The 24,495-nt window shown below is 40.9% G+C and overlaps 1 protein-coding gene across 1 annotated transcript in view; it reads left to right on the top strand.

Annotated features, from left to right (window-relative positions):
- Positions 1–21,643, top strand: part of pdxdc1 (pyridoxal-dependent decarboxylase domain containing 1) — a 43,785-nt gene extending 22,142 nt beyond the window's left edge. Inside the window, 11 exon segments of the mRNA XM_034712132.1 lie at positions 293–353; positions 4,815–4,885; positions 12,165–12,270; positions 12,391–12,565; positions 13,966–14,084; positions 14,214–14,335; positions 14,895–14,987; positions 15,179–15,203; positions 15,206–15,274; positions 18,281–18,379; positions 21,421–21,643. Coding sequence (XP_034568023.1) covers positions 293–353; positions 4,815–4,885; positions 12,165–12,270; positions 12,391–12,565; positions 13,966–14,084; positions 14,214–14,335; positions 14,895–14,987; positions 15,179–15,203; positions 15,206–15,274; positions 18,281–18,379; positions 21,421–21,512 — 1,032 coding nt within the window. The 3' untranslated portion in view covers positions 21,513–21,643.
- The last annotated feature ends 2,852 nt before the right edge of the window (positions 21,644–24,495 follow it).

The following is a 24,495-nucleotide window of genomic DNA, read 5'->3' as shown; positions in this document are numbered from 1 at the left end:
TTGTTTTAAACACACACATGTAGGTGGATGACTTTATTCAAAGTCACTCAAACATAAAGGAAATGATCGATAAATAAAAATCTGTTTTGTCATTGAATACTGTTTCATAACAAAGTATCCCAAACTTTTCTTCACACCTTGTGCCCTCATGCTATAAACCAACAACTCTCTCTATATATTTATTATAAGGACTCTAACACCTCCGAAATATTAAAATGAGATCACTTGTGAACTTAATGACAATGATCCTAGAGTCTCAGAAAACTAATGTGTGTCTTTGTGCCTCCAACAGATGGAGGATGAAATAGACTCTCCTGTGGTTCTATTCAAGTTTTCCCCAGAAATAAATCCAAGTAAGGGTCACACCTCCATGGCAGAACAGACATGAATGAGACATTTCATTGTTGTCCGTTTCCATTAAAAGCCTTTCAGTACTAGCAGGGGAACAGTAATTTTTTACTAGATGTTAGAGGTTCGACATATAGCTTCAAAATATGATATACAGTATTTGATCTATTGGGCCATCAAAGCATTTTTTGTCCACCTGCCATTGTGCATGTGGATTCCAAAACATACAAACTACTCGTTAGTTTTACCGGTCAATATTTTTAACCAATAACAAAACGAATGGCATGTAATATAATAAACAAGGCTTATAGTCTTCAAGTAATGTTTAATTTTAATGACAAATATTTCAACTTCTTGACACAATTCTGACCTGCTCTTTGCTTCACTCATAAACAGAAAAAAAGTTTATTTTATTTATTTTGTTTTTTTATTTTGTGACTGGTTAGTGCCTTCATTGCAGCCATATTCTCCAAAGCTGATTTATATGAACCTAAACCTTGACTGGGAGGATACAAAATCATTGTATTATTTTAAAATGTTGTCTGCGTGTGCTGGGAGATTCTTCATAGGCACATTGGTGGCAGCTGGACACCTATATCATTTTGCAGGGTTCCCACATGTCCTGGAAAACCTGGAAAACAGTTGACCAGTTTTCCAGTACTGGAAAACACCTGGAAACATGGATACATTAACCTTGTAGAGCGCTCTTTTGATTCAAAGGGTCTTATATTTAAGTTATAGTGTGATCAGTGGAGTTGGGCAGAGAGCTTGGGGGTCTGTGCCTCACAACTTTCTCTGCAGGCTGAGAGCTCAATTACCGTACTCTAGCTCAGTTGTTCTCAAAGTGGGGTCCTGGGACCCCTAGGGGTCTGCGAACCATAGCGTGGGGGTCCGTGAAATAATTTGAATACATTTCTAATAAATTATAAAATTGTGCTGTGTCATTACAAAACAGCATATACACCATTGTTATGATACCATTTGGTGGCTCGAAGGGATATGTGAGTCTTGCTACTGTTAATTTTCTGAAAGTGTTAAGATCAATTACTTGAAAAGTATAAATGCTGTCATGTTGAGTCCACAAGGAATCAAATGACCCTCTGTTTTAAAGTATACAAGTGGTATTTACTAGATTCAAATTGAAGTGTTATCTGTTTATCACTATGGTACAGGTCTGAAGTATTTACATTGATACGTTTTACAATACAAATAGTTCCAAGGGCAACTAAGAGTACAAATGGTAGTAAGCATGTGCTTTAGTGATGGGAAGTTTGGCTCTTTTCAGAGAGCCGGCTCTTTTGACTCTGCTTCCGAACGGCTCTTAATTTAGGATATTTTGTAGTCATATATTTTACCTTGACTTTGCAAAAACTAATAGTTTGTGTGTTGAAAACCCTTTTACGTACGGTGTTTTTATGAGAAGCCTTATAATTGCCAAATTTTGTGCATTTATTCTGTTACAAAACCATTCTCACCCTGATTCTAGGGTTAGGGTAAGGGTTATGATTAGGGTTAGGGTTTGGTTAGGCTTAGAACCAGAACTAAACTTAAGCAAACAGAACCAGAACCAAACTCAAGCAAACAGAACCAGAACCAAACTCAAGCAAAACCAATCAGAACCCAACCAGAACCCATTATGAACCCAACCAGAACCGAACCAGACCCGAACCAGAACCAAACAAGAACCGTACCAGAACTGAACCAGAACCGAACCAGAACTGAACCAAACCAGAACCAAACTCAAGCAAACAGGAACAGAACCAAAGTCAAGCAAACAGAACCAGAACCAACTCAAGTAAACAGAAACAGAACCAACTCAAGCAAACAGAACCAGAACCAAACTCGAGAAAACAGAATCAGAACCAGAACCAAACTCAAGCAAACCGAACCAGAACCAAACTTGAGGAAACATTATTAATGTCCTCAGGTTGGCATTGAGAAAAACCCGATGCCTCAGCTTGGATGGGCTGATCCGATTTCTCCTCTCAGTGAGTATATGCCAGGTCTTCAAGAAGACTCTGTCTGAAGGAACAGATGTCGCAAGGATACACAGCCTCCCCTCCATCACCTGAATCCTATATCCTCACATATGATTGGCCGCATGGCCGCCATGCTGACCAATCAAAACAAAGTTCTGCTGTGAGCAGAGCTGGGGCTGAGCACTGTGAGAGCTAAGCAGCGAAAGGAAAAAACTGGGAGCCGGCTCCCTCTCAATGCGAGCCGGCTCTTCTGATTCACTATAAAGCATCAGCTCTCAGAGCTGCAGCTTTTGATCATGACACATCACTAATGTGCTTAATCTGTGTTACAATTATGAGGGGGCCTTGGACAATTTTCTGACCTGTAAGGGGTCCCTGGCTCCAAAAAGTTTGAGAACCCCTGCTCTAGCTAGTAGGAGTGCAAACTCCCGATAGTGCAAACAAACGGAACAAAAAGAGCGACACAGCTGCACAGAAACTCCAGGTTGTAGACATCGCTGATCATAATAGACATTGCCATGCAGGAAGACAGTTTACATTTTTTTAAATCTCTGAGAGACCTTCAAATACAGAGTGCGTCTTTACTGGTGCGATTTTTTCAGAGTTTACGGTAACTCAAATAAAAAAACGTGACATTTGCTTTGTTTTATATCGACCACTTAGCAGGATGAATATCATGAGTAAGCAGGTATATTTTGAGTTTGAGTTGAGTTGAGAAACATTTGTGGCCATTTTTGTCATTCAGTCCTGTTTAGGTCATTAATATTTAATTATTTCAGTAAGGCAGCTTCCTGATTCCTTTGCAGGCTCTTTTGTTTTTTTCTGAGCTCATTTTATAATTTTTGAGAAAAGAGAAAGCTGAGATGTTGCTCATCATTGTTACTTGGTTGCACTAATAAAGTGAAGTGCTGTACATCTGTGGTTGCATTATTCTATTATCAATTTGCCATAATTTTTAAGTATGTAAGAGATGATTATATTGATAGCCATAGACTACATGTCTTTCAATGTAGACTTCCACTGAGAGGAACATATAACTATAGGAACTAAATTAGGAACTAAATTTAGACTGTCATACCAGCTTGATCATCAATGAAAATGTCCTGGAAATGTCCTGGAAAATGATCTCTGGAAAAGAATGGGAACCCTGATTTTGTGATGGCACTAGAAAATGCATGTTCACATATTGCATGCACATCACCTTTATTTTGAAAGTTTAAGGAGTCATGTTAAGTTCATGGTGCTGAAAACATTCCATTTCCTGGTGTGTCTGTTTTAAAATAAAGGCACTCGAACAACATAATAAACTAGAAAGGTTGCATTTCCTGAAAGCAAATGCGTTGAAATGCTGAAGCTGAAGGCTGAAAGCTGTGAAACACAGCTTAACATGTGGAAGAGTCGTAGAAGTAGTGGAAAAAGTAGAAGTGGAAGTAGTGGTGAAATTAGGAGTGGAAAAAGTAGAAAAAGTGGAAAAAGTAGAAGGAGTGGAAAAAGTAGAAGAAGTGGAAAAAGTAGAAGGAGTGGAAAAAGTAGAAGTGGAAGAAGTAGAAGGAGTGGAAGAAGTATAAGAAGTGAAAAAAGTGGAAGAAGTGGAAAAAGTAGGAGTGGAAAAAGTAGAAGAAGTGGAAGTGGCAGAAGTAGTAGCACCTATAAAACTACTTGACAAACTATGGAAATGTCTAACCTGTGTGTGTGTGTGTGTGTGTGTGTGTGTGTGTGTGTGTGTGTGTGCATGCTTGTGTTTGTCACTCAACAGATGTCCTTATATAGATTAATAGGGGCGTGGTAGTATGCTGATTGTAGGTTGTGGGCACACGCCTCTCAATTAAGAATTATTCTGATTCACTAAAATACGCAAGGTGGTCAGAACAAAATTGGCTGGTACGCATGTCTCATGAATCCGACGGTGATTTTGCGGACGCACTTATTTTATGCGCACAGTAAGAACATTTCTACGCATTTATTAGTGAGGCCCAATGTCTTTTGGCTCATTAGCACAGGTTTGTACTAAATAAGAATTGTATCTCTCAGACATAGAGAATTAAATATAAAGGCCTGCCTGTAATAAAAGCATGCTTCATATATAGGCCTGTAACAGCACTAAAATTAAGTAAAGGCCCCAGTTCATACTTGAGGATTTACAGTAATAATATTCTAACTTCTTCAATAATTACACTTAAGGTACTTAACCTGATGAAGCCATGTTTCCTACTGTTACACCTTATCACTTGGTGTACATGTGGCTGTTTACTGGCTCTCTGTAGCATAACCATGATGTTCCAAAGTGAAGCAACATGGTTTCTATAAGTACTATTTTCATAGTTTGCAACATTTTTTCGGACATGTTTGCAACTTATTTCACAAATTTGTGACTCTTTTCTGTCCTTCTGCACATGGTCATTCACGCTACATAATTATTCACCAATATAATCATAATAAATGTTTCATTATAACTTGGGTAACCTTTGTTTTTCCTTTTGTTGTAAGCATCCTGTGGGGGTTCAGTGGAAGGTGACATCACTGTGGAGAAAGAATTGCTTGATTCCTTCAACAGATGGGTGAGTATATTTGGATTCAAGGTTAATGCTACTTTGGGTTTGCAGAGGATAATTTTCATACTAATGCAAATAGGGATTTATTATCTAAATAAAGTATGATGGTGTCTTGAGGAAAGACTGGTGTGTGTGTGTGCGTGCGTGTGTGTGTGTGTGTGTGTGTCTGTGTCTGTGTCTGTGTCTGTGTGTCTGTGTCTGTGTGTGGCCTTAGGTGCCATGTCCTTTGCCGCAGTTATATGCGCACTACCTCAATTTCAGAGTGCTTCTCAGCAGCATTTCCTGTTGCTAGGCTACGAACATCGTCCTGCAGCACTTCCGCTTCTTTAAGTAGTGACCATTTGGTCTGGTCTAAAATGCTTTGTTTCATACTTGCTTACATTCAATGGCATCTCAACAAGACACTGTAAAGACTATTGATAGAAATCGTGTCACAGCATTAGTAGCAGCTCTAAACTTGGAAATTGTACCTCGAAAATACAAGTGTGATAAATTTCTCTTCCATACGGACATCCACCATTGTTGTTGACAAAGCTGATATCAGAAATCCCGCCCCTTCTTAATTTTGATTGGTCGGTTATCAAAAAGTGACATTAATGAGCACTGCCTTGTTCCAAAAGTTGAACTGTTTTCAACTGAGAGGGCTGAGTGCTGGTAATGCCGAAATCACATTGGGTTTGAATAGAAAATAGGTGCAGCCAGCACAAAAAAAGGCGGCAGTGGACACTGCACCTTAATCCTTATTTTTGGTGGCAGGTGAAACTGTCAAGTTTGTGATTTTATATGTCTAGTGACATCAAGTAGTACCAGTACCCCTGTTCCCAGTACACAGCTGCAGTTCGCCGCTTGTCTCACAACTATTTTTCACCCATGCACTAATGATTTCTGGAAGTTTTTAGGTTGAGGTACTTGTGTGAACCCAAACAGAGTGTATTCATCCCAATTTTACCTGACTTTTTTACTGCCAGCCCTCTTGTAAAATCTCAACAAAAAGTCTGGATGAGCCACTGTGTGAACACAGCACATACAAGTCAGGGAAGCTAACTGCAAGTGAGTGGCCAGTCTGACAGGGAAACTACCAAGAAGCAGTCCCGCCTTGAACAGGCTGTGTTAAAAGGGCTGAAGAGAGTTGCCTCCTCCTACACAGAATTCAAGTACAAATGATAGGGTGCAGTTTAAAGTGTTCAACTGAAGGCATGTGACCACCTTAAGTGTTTTTTACTACTGCCATAATCACAAACATAAAGATTCCTATACTAATGGCATGGGTGGCATGCAAGGGGCCAACATACCTGTCATTATCTACTCAAACTTGCTTGTGTTTGTTTGAACACTAATCCGATTTTTCAGCTCTGCCTTTTATGTACCTCATTTATTTTCCGTAAACAGTCAAAATCAACAGGAACTAACACTGTGTGGTGTCTTACTTTGGGGCGGCTGTGGCTTAGTGGTAGAGTCGTTCGTCTCTCAATTGGAAGGTCAGGGGTCTGCATGCCAAGGTGTCCTGAGGCAAGACACTTAACACTGCACTGCCCCCGGTGGCTGTGCTATCGGTGTGCGAATGGGATTAGTTAATACTGATCTGCACTCCACCACCTACTGTAACTCCACGATGTCATTTTTTAATGCAAAAGTTGACAAGATTCACCAGCAGTTGACTCCTAGCTCTTAAGCCCTTCCATATCCAACTAATGTTTTAACTGGGCGAGGCATAAAATGGAAAGTTATTAAACATATTCCAAACACACATAGGAAATTATACTCTATTGCCTATAATGACATGAAGTTACATGTTTTGTAAAACCACATTTGTGGGAGTGTTTCAGAAGTGTTTGGGTGCATAACACACAATAACTACAGACATAACTGTGTCTTAGCACTTTGAAAGTTATAACAGAGCTCTTAACATATAAACTGAGTAGTATAGTCAGATGCTGATTGTTTTTGTTGGCTTGCTACCAGGGGTGATTTTAGGATCAGACTTTTAGGGGTGCTCAGCCTCTAGATAGACAGTGATATGGAGAATTCCATGCAATTGTATACACTATATGGTTGGAACCTACCATTAAACCACTCATTCACTGACCAGCATTTATTTTTCTATATAAGATTTATATAGATAATAATACTAAATAACTTGTGTATTGCACCACAAAATATTTAAGAAAATGAAAGCTGGAATATGCTGATTTTAACAAAGGTATCAGATATGTACAAGTACTACTGTTATCACAGGGCTGATCATTATTTTACAGGTAAGAGGGGTTGGTGAGATCAACACTGGATTAAAGCATCAGACATTGTGATACAATAATATTATGTCACTGTTCCTAATTAAAAGTACTTATTTTTCACGTGTTGATTATCTGGGTCCTTTTCTCACCTTTTTGTGTTTTTATCTAAAAAACCTACCTTTTGCATTTTAAACCTCTGGATTTTTCTAAGAGGAGAAATGTTCCTCTCCATCATGAAAAGTCATGCAGAATTTAGGGTTTAGCTACCTATTCCCTCTGATATTTAGATCATAAATTGACAGCCCACTCGCTCACTGTCATAAGATACACACAGGCCTGAACTCCACCCCTCAATAGTAAACAGGATGCTACATTATTTTGTAAGCTGGCTGAACGTTTCTGCAACCCACTGCTCCGTGTACGATTGTTAGCTTATCTATTTGATAACTAACTGAACATTCTTTTGAAGATGTTATGCTCTATATTGAAGCTCAAGATTTCCACTGTTTGGATAAGGTAGGCAGTATAAAGTGACTGTTGATTCTCTTCATTTGGAAGGTATAAGAGAGTCTAGAGTTTAGGGTTTGTTTACACCTGTCAACCCCGTGGCTCCGGTCGGGGAGGAGGTCTCGCGATAATTCACCGCGAGAATTGAAAAGTCTCGCCGGTGTCTGCACCCGTCTCCACCTCGTTTGAATCCACTGTCTGCGAGTTGTTTGGTCCCACTCCAACCATCATTGCCTCTGTCTACCGCCCCCCTAAACCGAATAGTGACTTTTTAAATGACTTTGCTGCTTTCCTCACCCATCTATCCTCTCTCTCACCACACATAATACTGCTGGGCGATTTCAATTTCCACATGGACAATATCAATCTCCCTCTCACCAAAGCCTTCACATCCTGTCTAGACAGTTTTGGATGTCAAAAGCACACCACTATTCCCACACACTCCAAAGGACACATTCTGGACTTAATCTGTTGCTCTGGTGTCACCCCTCTCAACATTACAGCTGATGAACTCCCCATAACTGACCACTTTCTCCTCTCATTTACAGTCAAACTCACTCTCTCCATTTCTAAGCCACCCCGTCTCATCTCATTCCGGAATATAAAGAACATTAACCCCACCACTCTCATCTCTAGCATCCAATCCTCCTGCCTGCCTGACATCCCCAATCCATCCACTCCTGATGATCTGGTCTCTCATTACAACACTGGACTGCATAATATTCTCAATTCTCTTGCTCCGTTAAAAACCAGATCTGTCTCTTTCTCTGTCTCCGCCCCTTGGTTCACCCCCGAGCTCCGCCTGATGAAAGCCAAAGGTCGCCAACTCGAAAGACTCCATCGAAAAACCGGTCTCACTATTCATAAAGAAATGTACAATAACCACATATTATCTTACAAGGACTCCATCGCCAGCACCAAAACCCACCACTACTCCAGTTTAATCACTGCAAATAATGGAAACTCCAAGTCACTATTCTCTCTGCTCAACAATATCACCCAACCCAAGGACTCTCTCCCCGCTCACTTGTACACAACCTCCTTCTGCAACTCCATTATGTCCTTCTTCAATTCAAAAATCAAGAATCTCCACCAGCACCTTGGCCCTCACCCCCACCTCAGCATCTCAGCCGACTTTCACCCATCAACACACTCATTCTCCTCCTTCCAGCTCCCCACTCTCTCTGAAATCACAGAACTCATCCAGAAATCCAAGCCATCCACCTGTCAACTGGACCCCCTCCCCACACAACTTGTTAAAGCCTCCCTCCCCTCCCTGGTCCCTCTCATCTCTGCCATCATCCACTCCTCTCTCACCACTGGAACTGTGCCTACATCCTTCAAAACTGCTGCCATTACCCCAATCCTGAAAAAAACTGGCGCCGACCCCTCCAACTTCAACAACTTTCGTCCTATCTCCAATCTACCCTTCATCTCCAAAATCCTGGAAAAAACAGTTGCCTCCCAACTCCACTCTCACCTAACCCACAATAACCTGTATGAACAGTTCCAGTCCGGTTTCCGCCCACTCCATAGCACTGAAACAGCACTCCTTAAAATCACTAACGACCTCCTTGTGGCAGCTGATTCTGGACTCCTCACCATCCTCATCCTCCTCGACCTAAGTGCAGCCTTCGATACCATCTGTCACACCACCCTCCTCACTAGGCTATCCTCCATTGGTATCACCCACACTCCGTTAGACTGGTTCACATCTTACCTCTCTGGCCGCACGCAGTTCACTCAGCTCAAGTCCTTTAAATCCACTCCTTCCTCCGTCACTACAGGGGTGCCCCAGGGCTCTGTCCTGGGGCCCCTCCTCTTCATCATCTACCTCCTTCCCCTCGGTAATATCTTCCGCAAATTCAACATTCACTTCCACTGTTACGCAGATGACACCCAGCTCTACCTCACCACTAACCCCTCGTCCACTCTCCCACCCACCTCCCTCACTGATTGCATCTCTGAAATAAAAACCTGGTTCACCCTAAATTTCCTTACATTAAACAGCAATAAAACCGAGGTTCTCCTCATTGGCACCAAATCCACTCTATCCAAATCCAATAGTTTCTCACTCACCATTGATAACTCCTCCGTCTCACCCTCCCCCCAGGTTAAGAGTCTGGGTGTCATCCTTGACAGCACATTATCCTTTCAATCACACATCAATAACATCACCCGGACTGCCTACTTCCATCTTCGTAACATCAATCGTCTCCGCCCCTCCCTCACCCCCCACACTGCCGCCATCCTTGTCCACAGCCTTGTCACTTCCCGTCTGGATTACTGCAACTCTCTCCTCTTCGGCCTCCCTCACAAATCCCTGCATAAACTCCAACTGGTCCAGAATTCAGCTGCCCGTATCATTGCCCGAACCCCCTCCATCCACCACATCACTCCTGTCCTCCAACAGCTCCACTGGCTCCCTGTTCAGTTCCGCATTCAGTTCAAAGTCCTTCTGTTGACATTCAAGACCATCCACAACCTCGCCCCCCCATATCTGTCCGACCTCCTCCATGTTCCCACTCCCTCCCGCTCCCTCAGATCCTCTTCCTCCACACACCTGTCTGTCCCCTCCGCCCGTCTCACCACTATGGGGAGCCGAGCATTCAGCCGCTCTGCTCCCCGTCTCTGGAACTCATTGCCACCTCAACTCAGAAACACAGATTCTTTCCCCCATTTCAAATCACAACTCAAAACATATCTGTTCAAAACCGCTTACTCCGTCTGACTCCAATTGCTCTGTCATTTTGTTATTGTTTCTATTTTTTCTTACCCCTTGTTAGTTTATATTGTTTTCATTTCTGACTCTGATTTTGTTTCCTTTAATGTGAATTCGTGTATATATATATTTCTATCTGTGCGGTGTCCTTGAGTGCTGAGAAAGGCGCCTTTAAATAAAATTTATTATTATTATTATTATTAGATGTAGGGCAAGGAGTGCACATGTGCCTCCAAAGGCGGTGCCTTTCTCCTTATCTGTTGGTTTCCAGTCTGCATACTGATAACGTGCCTTGGTATTTCATGTAAACTCAAGAAACAGAGTTGTAAACCAGATACAGACCTAATAGGGGCAGTTTTAGTTTTTAAAGTGAGAATACATTTATGTTTCCACCTCAATGAGACCTGTTGCACTGTGATACTGGCACTCCATAAATGCTTGCGCCTTACTTAGTGTCAGGCCTGGTGAAAACTGACTGCTGCGCTGCTAACTGAACCTTCAACTGTCACTTTCTGGGTTCTTGTAACTTTTTAAGCATAGAAATCAGTCCTGAAGCTTTGATCAGCTCCATGACATGCTGGGCCAAATAGTCCACCTTTGGCAGGGCCACACTTGCAGTGCAAATAAGACAGATGATCCTAAGTTAGCCTACCATGTTTGAATTAGAGACTAGTACAACAGGAGGGGCATATTTTCCTACTGGCAAAGATGTCCACTATCTTTGGAAGTTTTTTTAAAGCTAATGAACATGTATCAGGTTTTGTGTTCATTTGTATATCGAGAAAAAAAGTGAGACATGATGGAGTGATCACTTGAGATGCATTTGGAGATGCATGATCTGGTCATGTGTGAACAGCTGTGATTTGAACAGTCCACTATAAGCAAAACCACATCGCTGATACCAGGTGTAATAATAAAAGAAGTGCAGCAGGGCCAGATGCAAACTCTCTCATGGACCATTGTAAATCTAATCCATTATCTAATCCTTCTCATAGGGGAGAAACTTATCTCTAATTACTGAAATTATCAATCCACCCAATTCTGTGCATGCTGCTTAGACTGATCAGCAGCAGCACAGCTTCGCTCTCCCTCTTTCTCTATTCTCTCTTTATTGCTCCCTCTGTCTTCTGTTGACAGCATTTAGTTTAACACAGTTTGCCCAACTTACATGACTTGTGGTAGGAACTTGATGAACTTGAACTTGTCTCTCTCTCTATGTCTCTCTTGCACGCATGCAGGTTGGAGGTGCAAGTGAGTTGCTTTGGTTACAGGGGTGCTCAGTGTCTGTCACTGAACTCTTCTCAAAATCTAAAAGTGGCTACAATAACATAAATGAAAAAAGGTCACTCCATCCTTTGGTGCATAAACTATGCTGCCTCAGCGTACGTGTCAAGTTTGACATTTTTTTCACCATAATTTTTCAAGTACATAAAAAAGAACTAATATTGTCATGTTTTTTAAAACAACATATTAATTTGTATTCAGCTGACAGTACATGGAAATTCTGTACTGCAGAATGTTGAAAACATATTTTATTTTGTCTATTTTATTTTTATTTCATTTGTTGCACATGTAAACTGGTTTAAAGAAGTGCTCATCCTTTTAATTTGCAGGCTAAATGTCCCTGAATCTTTTAGTGGGGTTGAGGGGCAAGGTTCCATCTTTTTGATAGTCCAATGCCAATTACATGCCTGATCATGCAGCTGTGTTGTACCTGAAGTTATATTTATAAATGTGTGTTAAGCACAAGTATTGTGCATACAGTTGTCCAAACACAAAGTTGATGTATTGCTATCCCTTTTTGAAATCTTCATGGATGTAGCTTGGTGAACAGCTACTCCAACAGGTTCCCATTACTGGTGTAAATGTGGTGGAGCTTGGAGACGAAGGTACATGTATTTGCTTCAGTCCCCTCCTGACTGCTGCAGGTAAGATAGATAAGAACACAGAATACTCTCTAATATTTTCAATGTATGTAAAACATGGCCATCAATAGTTAAAAGAACTCTAGCGAACCATCATGACCATGACTTTTTCCCTCCCCTAAGTTCTGAGGACTCAGCAGGAGGACATTCAGAGCCTTTTGGAGAAGCTGTCAGAGCTTGTGCCTTTGATGAGCTCCACAATATCCCTTAGACTGGACTTCAGAAGGGAAATCCAAGAACACTCACCCATGCTCAAGTACATAGAGGAGCTCAACTGGCCTGGTCTGGGTTCTGTCCGGTAAGAATAGATTGACCACAAAGTTTGAATAGGAGCCCTTTCTACATTTATATTTGACAGCTTCCCCCTTTTCTTGCCATAATAGTTGTGTCTTTTAGTGTGAACAAATTTGGATAACTATTGATGTTTTATGATAAAATAATCAAATTGTAAATAATTAAGACAAATTGGTAAACGAGCAAGTTGAGGTGGTCAAGTGCCCTGCAGGGTAATACCTCACTGGTCACTTAAATTGCTAACTGTTTGCTAGATGGATGGTTAGAATGAAAGAGAATAGAATAGAAAATAATTAAGCCCTTTTGATGTGCAACAGAGGCTCAATGGTGGAGTCAGCAGGACAAAACAGTGATGTGTGTGTATGTGACACTCCTGAGAAAACAGAAAAAACTAAACTTTTTACAGTACTGTTGCAGAATCTTCATTTCTGTTTATCTAGGGTTTTCTATAATCTTCTGACCACTCAAAGTGCTTTCACATTATATTTCACATTCACACCACATTCATACACTGATGGCAAAGGCTGCTATGTAAAGTGCCCATCAGTTTTTTTGACTAATCCCATTCATACACCGATGAGACAGCACCAGCGGCTGTTTGAGTGTCTTGTTCAAGGACATTTCTGCATGTGGACTGCGGGACTTAGGATTGAACCCCCCCACCATCCGTCCGAGAGACGACCAATCTTACCACTGAGCCACAGCTGCCCCATAACGGATAGATAGATGGATAGATGGATAGATGGATGGATAGATAGATAGATAGATAGATAGATAGATAGATAGATAGATAGATAGATAGATAGATAGATAGATAGATAGATAGATAGATAGATAGATAGATAATAATAATAAATAGAACATGTGAAGGAGAGTGACCTGAAATGATTGTTAACTGATTTTAATTGTTGATGTACATATCAGTTAGCAACTTGTAATTCATGTTAGGGCACTCTGTTTATGTTCAGTTTTTGAAAATGTTGATAAAGTGTCTCAACAGATTAATGTTAGTCAACTGATCATTTTAAAAACTCCACTAGACCAACAATTTAAGTAGTTAAATACTTAATCTTTTGACACATGGGAAAGGTGTTAACGGTAGCGAACTCTTGGGAAACTCAAGTGGAGCTGTAGCAGAGGTCCAGATGCTCACTTTTCTGAGGTGAAAGAATTGATCAGCAGGTTCACTGATTTGATTAGCTGGTTAGATCTTTATTGTTAATGGACAAAGTAGAGGTCAAATATGATTGGCAGCATGGGAAAGGATTTGTAGTCCTGTATTTATAGCCATTTCTGATTAAAGAGGTTGTAAATCGGATGAGCACAGCAGAAGAAAATCTGAAAATCAAGTTGATAAATGTGCTTGATTGGTGATTACAGTTACCAGAGCAAGTGTGATGTTAGGTATGAGCCCCAGGCTGAAGTAATGGATGAAAGCAGGAGAGAGCAGGATCTCGAGAAAATCAACACAGAGCTGCTGAAGAAACTGCAAGATCTGGAAACTGACATCATCTTTTCCACAGGTTAGTGGTATAGCTCTCCATCAAAGATGGCATTGAAAAAGTACTTTGTAGTATATGTTATAACACAGTTTTGTTTTTCCCCTTTTCTTTTATCTTTTGTCTTTTTTATCTGTATCTTTTACTCGTCAGGGCCAGATTTTGGAAAAGAGAAGGACTGTGTCTTTGTTGGCATGGTCACTGAGGACATGAATATTCGAGAGCTGGTGGATATAATGGCTGCCTTCGGGAGGGACATAGAGGACAGTGGAAGGGTAAATGCTATATTAACTTAACCCCCGCATTTTACAAGAAGATTTAAATTAGCTTCTCATGGCCTATAAGGCGCAAGTAAATTACATAGTCTAACTGCCAAATATCAAGAAATGCATGAAAGAAATATTCTCCTAGGAACACCTCAGGAATTCCTATGGGAAACTTTGGAACCTAGTCCCTGATTTGTTGAAGGAAGTGATGGGGAACATTTTTCACACATTGCTTCTGCTCTGAATGTACAAGTCTGAAACATCCTGACTTACTGTGCAAAAATAAAAAAAGATTAAAACCATAGTTAGTATTACATTGGCTAAATTTAGAATTTAATCTTTAATTCTGTTTGCACACCAGAAAGGTCTCAATCTTCTAATTGAACAAATAACACAAAAACACATATAGAAGTTATTTTAGTCTAATTAAAATTCTACTTTTGTTGTAAATTGGATTGAGAATGCATAGAAAAATGTTAATAAAAAGACATAAATTATTGTTATATAAAGTTCATGTTCATTGTCTGTTTATTACATTCCCTTAAAAGTTTGACTTTTTCCTGTGTAGCTTTTGGAGAACATGACAGAGGTAGTAAGGAAAGGTATCCTTGAGGCAGAGCTCCAGTTACAAAAGGCCAATGAGGAAAAACTCATGGAAGAGGTAAGTGTCTGTTTTGTGGTTGTATTGCATTCTATGTTATACTTTTGAAATGACAGAGGATTTTCACTATTTAAATGAGTCAGAACAAAGGCTTTACATTAAGGATCAGGATAGACACATAACACAATTGAAATGGCAATAACCATTGAAAACAACTTTTGCTTGTTAAATTTTTCCTCCCTGTTTTATAGGGAATGATGAGACAACTTCCTCTGGTTGTTCTGTGTTAAACTGGTTCGTTCCAGTTCAAAGCTCCATAAAGGGCAGGACCTTCAATCTGGCTGCAGGTAATTTTGTCACTGTAAGGTAAAAAGCAAACTCTTTTCAGACTGTTAAAGACAGGGCTACCTGGCATCTTTTCTCAGTCCAGCCCTGAATTATCACTCAAGACTTTCATATTGTGTTCCCTGTGTAGTTTTCAAATGTCATCAATTAAATTAGAATAAAAAATGAGAGTTTACAAAAAATACCCCAGAAGCAGCAGACAGGTAGGTAGAGAGGTAATTTCTGAGGTAACAGAAGATTCTGATCCTCCTTCTTGCAGTTTGAACAAACACAAAACTAAACTTTTCAATGTAATGTTTTAGACCTATGGTGACCTTTGTCCTTATTCTTGGCATAGGTGGCTAAGTAGTCAAGCTCCTCAGTGGCCGACTGCCAGATGTAGATGAGATTTGCCCTGAGATACAAGGACCTTTGCTTTGAGATGCCCAGTCTCTGTAAAGCCAAAGTGAGAGCTGTGTTCACATCTGCCCACATCCTTGGTCCAAAGACAAACATGTTATTGGTGGGTGTTGTCCTTTGTTAGGAATCTTATTGACCAGTAGGGACAGGATCTCAAGGGATAACCATGTTCAAGAGTGAGTACAAATATCAGCCCACCTATGTCCCACCCCAATGATGGTAGGAGTTTTGAGAGGTACAGTGGATAGTAAAAGTCTACACAGCCCTGTTAAAATGCCAGGTTTTTGTGATGTAAAAAATGAGACCAAGATAAATCAGAACTTTTTCCGCCTTTCGTGTGACCTATAACATGCACAATTCAATTGAAAAACATAAATAAATCTTTTAGGGGGAAGAATAAAAAATAAGAAACTAAAATAATGTGGTTGCATAAGTGTACACACCCTCTTATAACTTGGGATGTGGCCGGTTTCAGAATTAACCAATCACATTCTAACTCATGAAATAATAATCCTTAATATACTCATTATACACCTGTCATATTTTAAAGTCACTTTGATTAATCCCAATAAAGATCAGCTGTTCTAGGAGGATTTTCCTGACATTTCCTCAGTTGCATCTTACAGCAGAAGCCATGGTCCACAGAGAGCTTCCAAAGCAGCAGAGGGATCTCATTGTTGAAAGGTATTAGTCAGGAGAAGGGTACAAATACCTTTCCAAGGAATTAGATGTACAATGGACCACATTGAAGACCGTCATCATCAAGTGGAGAAAATATGGCACAACAGTGACATTACCACGACTGGACATCCCTCCAAAATTGATGAAAAGACAGAAGAAACTGGTCAGGGAGGCTTCCAAGAGGCCTACAGCACATTAAAGGAGCTGCAGGGATTTCTGACTAGTACTGGCTGTGTACTACATGTGACAACATCCCTCGTATTCTTCATATGTTTCAGCTATGGGTAGGGTGGCAAGACAGAAGCCTTTTCATATGAAAGAAAACATCCAAGCCCGGCAAAATGTTTCAAAAACATACATGAAGGCTCCCAAAAGCATGTGACAATTGTTTTATGGTCTGATGAAATCAAGGTTGAACTTTTTGGCCATAATTCCAAAAGGTATGTTTGGCATAAAAACAACACTGCCCATCCAGAAAGAACACCATACCCACAGAGAGCATGGTGGGGGGCAGCATCATGCTTTGGGGCTGTTTTTCTTCAGCTGGAACCAGGTCCTTAGTCAGGTGGAGGGAAGTATAAACAGTTACAAATTACCAGTCAGTTTAACACAAAACCTCCAGGCCTCCGTTAGAAAGCTGAAGATGAAGATGAATTTCACCTTTCAATACAACAACGAACCAAAGCATACATCCAAATCAACAAAAGCATGGCTTCACCAGAAGAAGATTAAAGTTTTGGAATAGCCCAGACCAGAATCCAGTTGAATATCTGTAGGGTGATCTGAAGAGGGCTGTGCACAGGAGATGCCCTCACTATCTGATAGATTTGGAGCTTTTTTGTAAAAAGAATGGGCAAATATTGCCACATCAAGATGTGCCATGCTAATAGACTCCTACAAAAAAAAACGGAGTGCTGTAGGTGCTTCAAAAAATTATTAGTTAAAGGGTGTGTACACTTATGCAACGAGGTCGGCGAAGGCCCTCTTGTACCCTAAGGATTATTATTATTCTTCATCTTCTTCTTCGGTATTTTGTATCCCAATGCCTCTATATGCAAATATTCACCTATATGTTATAGCGCCCCCTACTGGCACAGGAAGTCAAATCTTACTTTTTGTTGTATAGCTCCTCTTCTTTTGAGTGTATTTATTTCAATGTGCTCAGAAACGGCCGTCACACCTTCATGAAGCATCACAGGTCGACTGTGACCTGTCGTTGGATGGTGTGTCTCTGGCGACGCCTCAAACTCTGATGTCTCGGCATGAAACAAGAAATACTCATAGCTCCTTCATACAGTGTTTCAATCTGCTTCAAGTTGCATAAACATGATAAGGGTCCAATCCTCAAAACTCCTATGGGCTCATGTCTCTCCAACAGACATAGCGCCTCACACAAGGAATGCATGGTAATGACCTATACATACAATATCCGATCTCCTCCCAATTTTACGTTTCATCATGGACCCCCGCCTGAACTCATCTATATACACATGTTGGTCATAGGAATAGCGCCACCTAATGGACACAATAGGTATTTACTCTCAGAACCTGCTTTTAACATGCTTGTAATCACAACTCTTTCTATAATGATCTGTGATAAACAATCCTTCAGAACATAATTAAAGTCACAGCACAAGTATGCTCACAGTTTCAGCCTTGGCCTCATAAAGTGCAGCACAGCAACACCTGCTGCACATCAGGCAGTGGCGTACATCAGGCGGTTTCGACATCAGGTGGTGGTGTACAACAGGCGGTGGCACACATGTCCACTCTTTGTGGACCTAAATCACCCACCCCATCCCCCCAACTTCACCCCCAAGTGTAATCACTGTGTTGTGTGAGATGTGCTTATAATCAGATATATCAGAGTATGTAAGTATTTGCTAGTACTTGTGCCTAACACACATGGTAATGCAATGTATCAATAGGTTCCTTGGACTCCACGGATGTGACGTACTCCACCAAGGTCCAGACAGGAAGGCTGTCCCTGCAAGACACAACCACCTTCCCATCAGAGAAACTGCCAGGTAGTATTTTTCTGAGGGTGTTTACATCTGTTATCAGGATTTGCCCTGTACTGCATTAACTACGGGAGTAGAAGAACCCAGTGCACATTAAGATCTGATCATTCAGACCAGGGGCAATTTTAGAATTAGAGTTTTAGGGGTGCTCAGCCACTTGAGAGACTGTGATATGGAGAGTTGCTTGGGAGTCGGCAGTTGGTAGCAGTCGGGAGTCGAATCGGCAACCTCTGCGAGGAGGACTATAGCCTCTGTATGTGGGGTGCTTAGACCTCAAGGCCACCAGCGCCCCGGAATATACTGTTTTTGCAGAGGTATTCAATTTATACAGGTACTTTTATGGGTACCATGGGTATGATTATTATTTCTACAGGTAGGAGGTTGGAGAGAATCCACACAAGATTAAAATAGTGATTAACAAATTAGTCATACAGTAATTAATCATACTATTTTAATTATCTAATTAAGGGCTGCAACGATTGGTCGACATAATTGATTACGTCGAATACAAAAATTAGTCGACGCGGAAAATGTAGCATTGATGCGTCATATTATTGTTGTTATTATTATTGTTTTCGGCCAAAACACTTTATCACCGAAACAACACGGCCGTAACAGAATGTTGTGGTGACGCACTGCTAACTAGGCCAACTATGTGTATGTGTGATATAAGTGAAGTGGCAGGTAAACATAGTAGCGTAGCCGAGTGTATGTGACAGACAAAAACGTAGATTGGACCCCTCCTCTCTGTGTTTGTCTGTGACGCAGAGCAGAGACACTTATCTGCTGCTGCAGCGGCTCTACCTGCTTCAAAGTTTGTTAATACTCTGTTTTCTAAAGTCCAAAATGTGTAGGATCGATGTCTGTAGCTGTGACTTGAAGGCTAATAACTTCACAAATCTCAAATAGTAAAATAAAGCACCTGTAGATGTATGAATATGTTTCGGCAAATAATTTTCATTTCGGTGGCATTTCAGCCCAATCACTGTCATAAGTTACAAGCAGGTCTGAGATGTAATCAAGTTAATGTTTCTCAGAGTTTTTAGAACTGTGCTCAGTGAAGGAGGCCGAAAAATGTTATGTTTTTGCAAGGTCTGTCTGGGATGCTCCATCCACCACTCAAATTCACAGTTTTTTTTGTTTTTATCCATTGCAAACAGAGATCCTTCTCTGCAGTAAAGGAAATACAAATCACTGATAAACCACAGTTCACTTTAATGGAGCATCAGCTTCATGATTGAAGTTTTTATAATAACACGTTATTAATTTAGTCCATGATCACTGCTCAATGACTGCAGCTCTCCTGTGTTGTGAGACCGCTTCGCAGTTTTTCATATCACTAAATGGAAAGGCTAATGAAGGTGTTGAGGCTCCATCTATATTATTTATTAGTTAATTCATAAACAACACAAGATAATGAGACACATTGTCTCAAAATACTTATTCACTGTCCATAAACAAAGGAGCAGGAAAAGAATTTTTTTTTTAATACCCAACCCTTTCCCTATCATAGTATAGTTTATTGTTGATACAAATCAGTGGCTAACTCAATAGTGATTGTTATCCATATTATGCTAATTATTAGTACCAATGCATTTATGGCTATGACTGTGTACTAACCTCACTTAACTCAAGGCATTGCAATAGCATAAATTAATATAATGCTTCAAAGAATAAATCAATTTCAAAATTGCCACATATAGACACACATCCCTTCTATTTGGCCTACCCCACAAAACCCTCCATAAACTACAACTGGTTCAAAACTCAGCCGCCCGTATAATCACATGCAACCGCCTCCATCCACCACATCACACCCATCCTGCAAAAGCTCCACTGGCTCCCCATCACAGACCGGATCAACTACAAAATACTTCTCCTCACCTTCAAATCCATACACAACCTTGTCCCTCCATATCTCTCTGACCTCCTCCATACTGCCACACCCGTTGGCACCCTCAGATCCTCCTCTTCCATCCACCTCACTGTCCCCCCTGCTCGCCTTGTTACCATGGGGAGCAGAGCCTTCAGCCGCTCTGCTTCCAAGCTCTGGAACCTCTCTCCCACCTGACCTCCATAATACTGACTCACTCCCACATTTTAAATCCAAACTCAAAACTCGTCTGTTTAAACTGGCTTACTCCATCTGACCGCAACTCCACTGTCCATTCACTTAAACCTTTTTAAACTGGTGAAAGCTGCAATTTACACATGCAGGAGAATGGGTGGACATGCTGAAAATATGCACACCAAGTCATGACATTGCAGAATGCCATGGCTTGGTGTGCATATTTTCACATTGTCTGCTTTCTAGGGCAGAAAGCCTACAGTAGACAAACAGTGTGGGTCAACAGTAAATCATCAGACACCGAGAAGACTCTTACTGGATCAAATAACTCCTTGTGTGGGTACAGCCGGTCGTCTCTCAATCGGAAGGTTGGCAGTTGATCCCAGCTCCTTGAGTCACATGCCAAAGTGTCCTTGGCCAAGACCCTGAACCCCCAAATTATTGCTGCTGTCGTTCAGCGGTGTGTGAATGTGTATGAATGAGATTAGCTAATACTAATGGTCTTGTACTATATATCAGCCTCTGCCATCAGTGAGTGAATGATGTGTGAAGGGGTGAATGTGACGAGTAGTGTAAAGCACTTTGAGTTGTCAGAAATATAGGTACGTCCATTTATCATTTACCATTTTCAAATTGGTCATTGGTCAGCGTTTGCACAGCAGCAGATGTTGTTTCATGATGAAAATAATTTGAATTGCATTGTATTTAAAATGTATAAATATCCTATTTTGTCAACAATAGATTAGGTCTGGAACTAAATGTTTTGGAGAGAATATGAAAATCATTCTACATTCTAAAAATCTGATTTTTAGGTGGGGGGCTGTGGCACACCTGTGGTGATGCCATTGGAGAGCATTAAAATAATGAATAGTGAATTCTCTCTCTGCTCTACTGTTTGTTGTTACAAGTAATGCTGAAGGAATCCCAAAAATCGGTTGGAAATTACATCAGATCTATTATGTGCACTTTCTATTTGCAGGTCAGAGGTTATTTCGGCGCCCACAAGCTCCATGGAACAAGCTGAGGAGACAAACAAGGAGGATAGGCAAGCAGACTATCTGTCCAACCTAACTCTCCATCTCTGCCTGCATCTGAGGAGGACTCACACACTGCGGGTGATATTGCACTGGAGAAAATCTCAGAGTTTTCTCCGCAGGTGCACACACAGGTAGAAGCTGATCTTGCCCTTGGAGAAGATGCAGCCTGAGAGTCAAGAAGGATCAGATCAGGATTAAAGAGGTTGTGCAGTTTTAAATCTGACCTCTAAATGATGCAAATCTAAAAAATGTAAAAAAAAAAAAAAGTTGTAATTATTTTCTGAATATAACTCATTGGGCAAATTAGGGGTTGTCTTTGTCCCACTGTGTCAGAATAGAAAAAATGTCACAGTCAAGGGAAAAATGAATTATCTAATTCTCTTATTAATGCTTAGCTCATTACATTCTGAGTATTCACTGATAAGGTGTTCTGCTGTTGATTCTTTTCTCTGCTTGTTGCTACAACTTTATGAGTAATGTGTTCCACCGCAATTTTAAGAATGCCTTATACCCACTAACACTAGGCAGGGGAGTGCAGTTTTTATTCAAACTGTATTGGCATAAATTTACGTTTTTGTACATTGCTTATAAGCAGATGCCCTGTGTGATTGTTGCCTGTTCATTATGATGTAGGTTGATGAAAATGTCCTATTGTGCAATTTCTCTGTACCTGCACAAAAACATTAACCAATCATGACATCACTGATTGTCCATGTATTCACTGGGATGATAAGAATGCACAAAACCAAAGAATTAAATGTTAAAGGGGGATTTCTCTTTTAAGGGTAGAAGGGGTGAAATAGTTTTCAGAGCAACAGCCCTCTCAGCTTGTGTTTATTTTAAGGCTGATCTCTGAAATATCATTTGAAATGAAATGTGAAATAATTTGAACACAAAATGGTAAAATGACTCCTTTGTGTATGATCAACTGTTGAGACTGGGATTAGATTTTGTTTCTAACATCAGCTATGCATGAGCCAGAACATCCCAAACCCTTCCATAACAACTTGCTGTCTAATTGCAAGACATAAAATGGCTCGCCAGGTCAGGATACCCCTTTTTTGCAAAATCAACAATATTGTCACAAAAGTAAGATCAAAACTGTTGACATTTGATTCAAAACTGGTCAATCTTATTGGTATGTACGGATCTTCAGGCCTCCAGTATGTTTATCAAATATGTGAAATTTGGGAGAGATATAATGTTTTATATGACACTACACCTGAGGGGTATACTATTTGCGGTTATCGAGGTAACTTCAGGGTTAACTCTGGATTTTCAGTTCTACGAAGGTGGTTCCCGTCTAACCTGGGTAGATCACCATAGTTACTCATGCTGAACTCTTAACCTGCTCTGGGGCAGGTTATGTTCAGGATAAGAGATCGGTTTGTAGAAAACTCCACCCACTGACTAATCAGCTCGCTCGATCACGAAGCTCTGTGAGCTGATAGCGAGGGTAGGATGGGCAGGACACTTTGTTACTGCAAGCACAGAAAACTTTGTTTAGATATTTATTTGGAATTAAATAAATGTGTGACTACAAACCTGAACATACTTTTCCAGGTTGGACAGCAAAAAAAACAAAAACAGACATCTGATTAAGATATGGCCATGGGACTTCCGGTTATGGCGGCGTGCTGAGTAGACGTGTATTAACCCGCTCTGCTACCTCATTGTCTAAATCCTTTTAAAAAACTCTTTTCTTGGACTGTAGTGAGGCCACTTCAATGCGAGTAACTTGCGGTAATGCCTCTCTCACAAAGAAAAGTAAACCAAGTCCGAAGTAAAACATTTCAACCAAAACTCTCCGACTTCACATCGCCGGGCGCTAGCTCCAAGGCTAGCACTAGCGCCAAAGCTATGGAGACAGACGAAGCTGGTTGACACAGCAGGTGATGAGGACATGACACCGGGCCAGGCTACAACGGGCGAGTTTGGCACCATATTGGCAGCTATTAATACTATGAAAGCTGAGTTTTCTACCAGATTTGACGGCCTAATGACTGCGTTCAAGGCGTAAGGAAGGACATATCCGACCGTGTAGAGTGAGTGACGCAGGCAGAGACCAGGATTTCCACCACCAAAGACAACGTGACTACACTGGAAACAAAAGTGCAATCTCTAGAGGGTGTAAATAAAGACCTGGAGGAGAAATACTGGACTTGGAAGCCAGATCAAGACGCTCTAACTTGAGGCTGGTTAACTTGCCGGAGGGAGCAGAAAGCGAAGACACGTGTAGTTTCCTGGAAAACTGGCTACCGGAGGTGCTGGAGCTGGCGCCTTTATGCGCTAAACTCACGGTGGAGAGAGTGCACAGGATCGGTCCAAGAAGGGATACCACGACTCACCCAGAACGCTCATCATTAAGTTTCTGAACTATAGAGATAAAGAAGTAGTGGCAAGAGCAGCCGGTCGAAAAAACAAATCCTTTACAAAAACCTGCACGTGAGGCTTTAGGACGTGGCATCGGGCGTGCATAAGAAGCAAAAGTTTGATGAGGTGAAGCGGCAGCTCCCATCGATGGGACTGCGGTACAGCATCTTTCCACCAGCCCGACTGATCGTGACACATGACGGACGATCTCACATCTTTAACAGCCCATAGGAGGCGGAGGACTTCATCAGACGGATCAAGGCAGAGGCCGAGAAGGACTAAATGTCTGCTCTATGAAGGTTAAGATCACAAGCAACACAAGCTGAAGGTAAATCCCTCGCGGCTCTAAAAAGAGTATGAGGCACTGTATTCCTCGCAGAGGTGTGTAGTAACGAGTTACATTTACTCCGTTACATGTACTTGAGTAGTTTTTTCAAAATATTGTACTTCTGAGAGTATTTGTTTTGCAGAGTACTTTTTACTCCTACTCAATACATTTGTGTTGAAAATATGTACTTTTACTTTGTTACATTGGGCTGTCCAGCCCACTTATACCCTCCTTTTTTCTTCATTTTATATTGTTTTATACTCAGCCATCTCTCATGCAGCGTCTTCTGATCCACAGCTATAAATAGCCTCAACAC

Source organism: Notolabrus celidotus, chromosome 20, assembly GCF_009762535.1.
Source record: "Notolabrus celidotus isolate fNotCel1 chromosome 20, fNotCel1.pri, whole genome shotgun sequence".
Classification (NCBI taxonomy): Eukaryota; Metazoa; Chordata; class Actinopteri; order Labriformes; family Labridae; genus Notolabrus; species Notolabrus celidotus.
This window is presented reverse-complemented; position numbering and strand designations above follow the sequence as displayed.